This window comes from Myotis lucifugus, unplaced genomic scaffold (assembly GCF_000147115.1).
Source record: "Myotis lucifugus unplaced genomic scaffold, Myoluc2.0 scaffold_727, whole genome shotgun sequence".
NCBI lineage: Eukaryota > Metazoa > Chordata > Mammalia > Chiroptera > Vespertilionidae > Myotis > Myotis lucifugus.
The window spans coordinates 46,881-48,092 of NW_005871775.1; the positions used below are offsets into that span (position 1 = coordinate 46,881).

At 48.3% G+C, this 1,212-nt stretch overlaps 1 protein-coding gene across 1 annotated transcript in view; it reads right to left on the reverse strand.

Annotated features, from left to right (window-relative positions):
* Nucleotides 1–499: 499 nt before the first annotated feature.
* Nucleotides 500–1,212, reverse strand: part of LOC106694949 (beta-defensin 12-like) — a 2,731-nt gene continuing 2,018 nt past the window's right edge. Inside the window, exon 2 of the mRNA XM_014447879.1 lies at nt 500–627. Coding sequence (XP_014303365.1) covers nt 500–627 — 128 coding nt within the window. The remainder of the gene's footprint in view (nt 628–1,212) is intronic.

The window sequence follows — 1,212 nt, forward strand, 5'->3', positions numbered from 1 at the left end:
AGGGACCTCTTGCCCTTTGAGACAGCATGTAAGGACCTGGAGAGTATTCTGCTGAGTGAAATAAGCCAGTCAGAGAAAGACAAGTAAAAGGTGATCTCACTCACATGTGGAATCTAAGGAACAAAATAAACTGATAAACAAAATAGATCCAGAGACACAGAAGCATGGAACAGACTGACAAATCTCAAAGGGAAGGGGGAGGGGGGAGATGAAAGTAACCAAAGAACTTCTATTTGTAGATGCATAACCCATGGACATAGACAATAGTGTGGTGAAGGCCTGCAGCAGGATGGGTGCAGGGTAGACGAGGGTCAATGGGGGAAATGAGGACTTTCAACAACAAAGATAAATTTAAAACAAAAGCGAAGAAACAAAACAAGGGGGGATATGAAGGGCCCTGACCCTCACGCACTGCATGACTGTGTTTAAACCACATCACCTCCTTGACCTTCTCTGAGTAGCCAGGGCTGTCGCAGAGGCGGGTGAGCGCTGGGCTGACTTACTGGATCCTCCGTCGGCAGCAGAAGAAGTTCAGCTTGCAACTTCCGACCACCTTCTCATCCTCAGTGCACATCTTCCTGCACTTGCCCCGCCCCAGCCTGCATGGCTCACAAGCAGCAAACTCACCTACACGGAGAAAGAGCTGCTCACGTCCCTTTCCCGGACCCTGGAGGTGGGGAAAAGGTCCACGGCCACAAAAGGGGAGGGTCTGTATTTGTGATTATAAAGGGTGTTTTCAAGAACCAGTGGGGATTTTTCAAAGAGCTCTGCTTTTTTCAAAATGGAGTTGGAGAGAGTTCATTTTTAAGCCACAGGGAGGTGCTATCCTGGTCCTCCCTGTGTTTCTAACCTGCCTGGTCAAAGGGAGCATCATCAACACGCGCGCGTACAGGACTGTCCCTGGCACACCTGGCACTGCATACAGGCTGTGACGATGATGGGAGGGACACCATGGAGTGTTAAAACGTTCTTGGTGGAGGAGTTAAAGACTTAGGTGCAGTTCTAATTTGCGTCTTGTAATGGCCACGTGTCCTCAGGAAACTGCTGAACCTCAGCCTTCTCAGTTGTCACATGGACGTGCTACAAATACCAGCCGACGTCTACATTGTTTTAGTGGTGAATGGACAAGTTATGTGAGAATATTTTGCGAGCACTACTCACTCATTAGCTCTTTTTTGTTGGTACTTTAGCAGAAGGGTTTTGGGGTTTTTT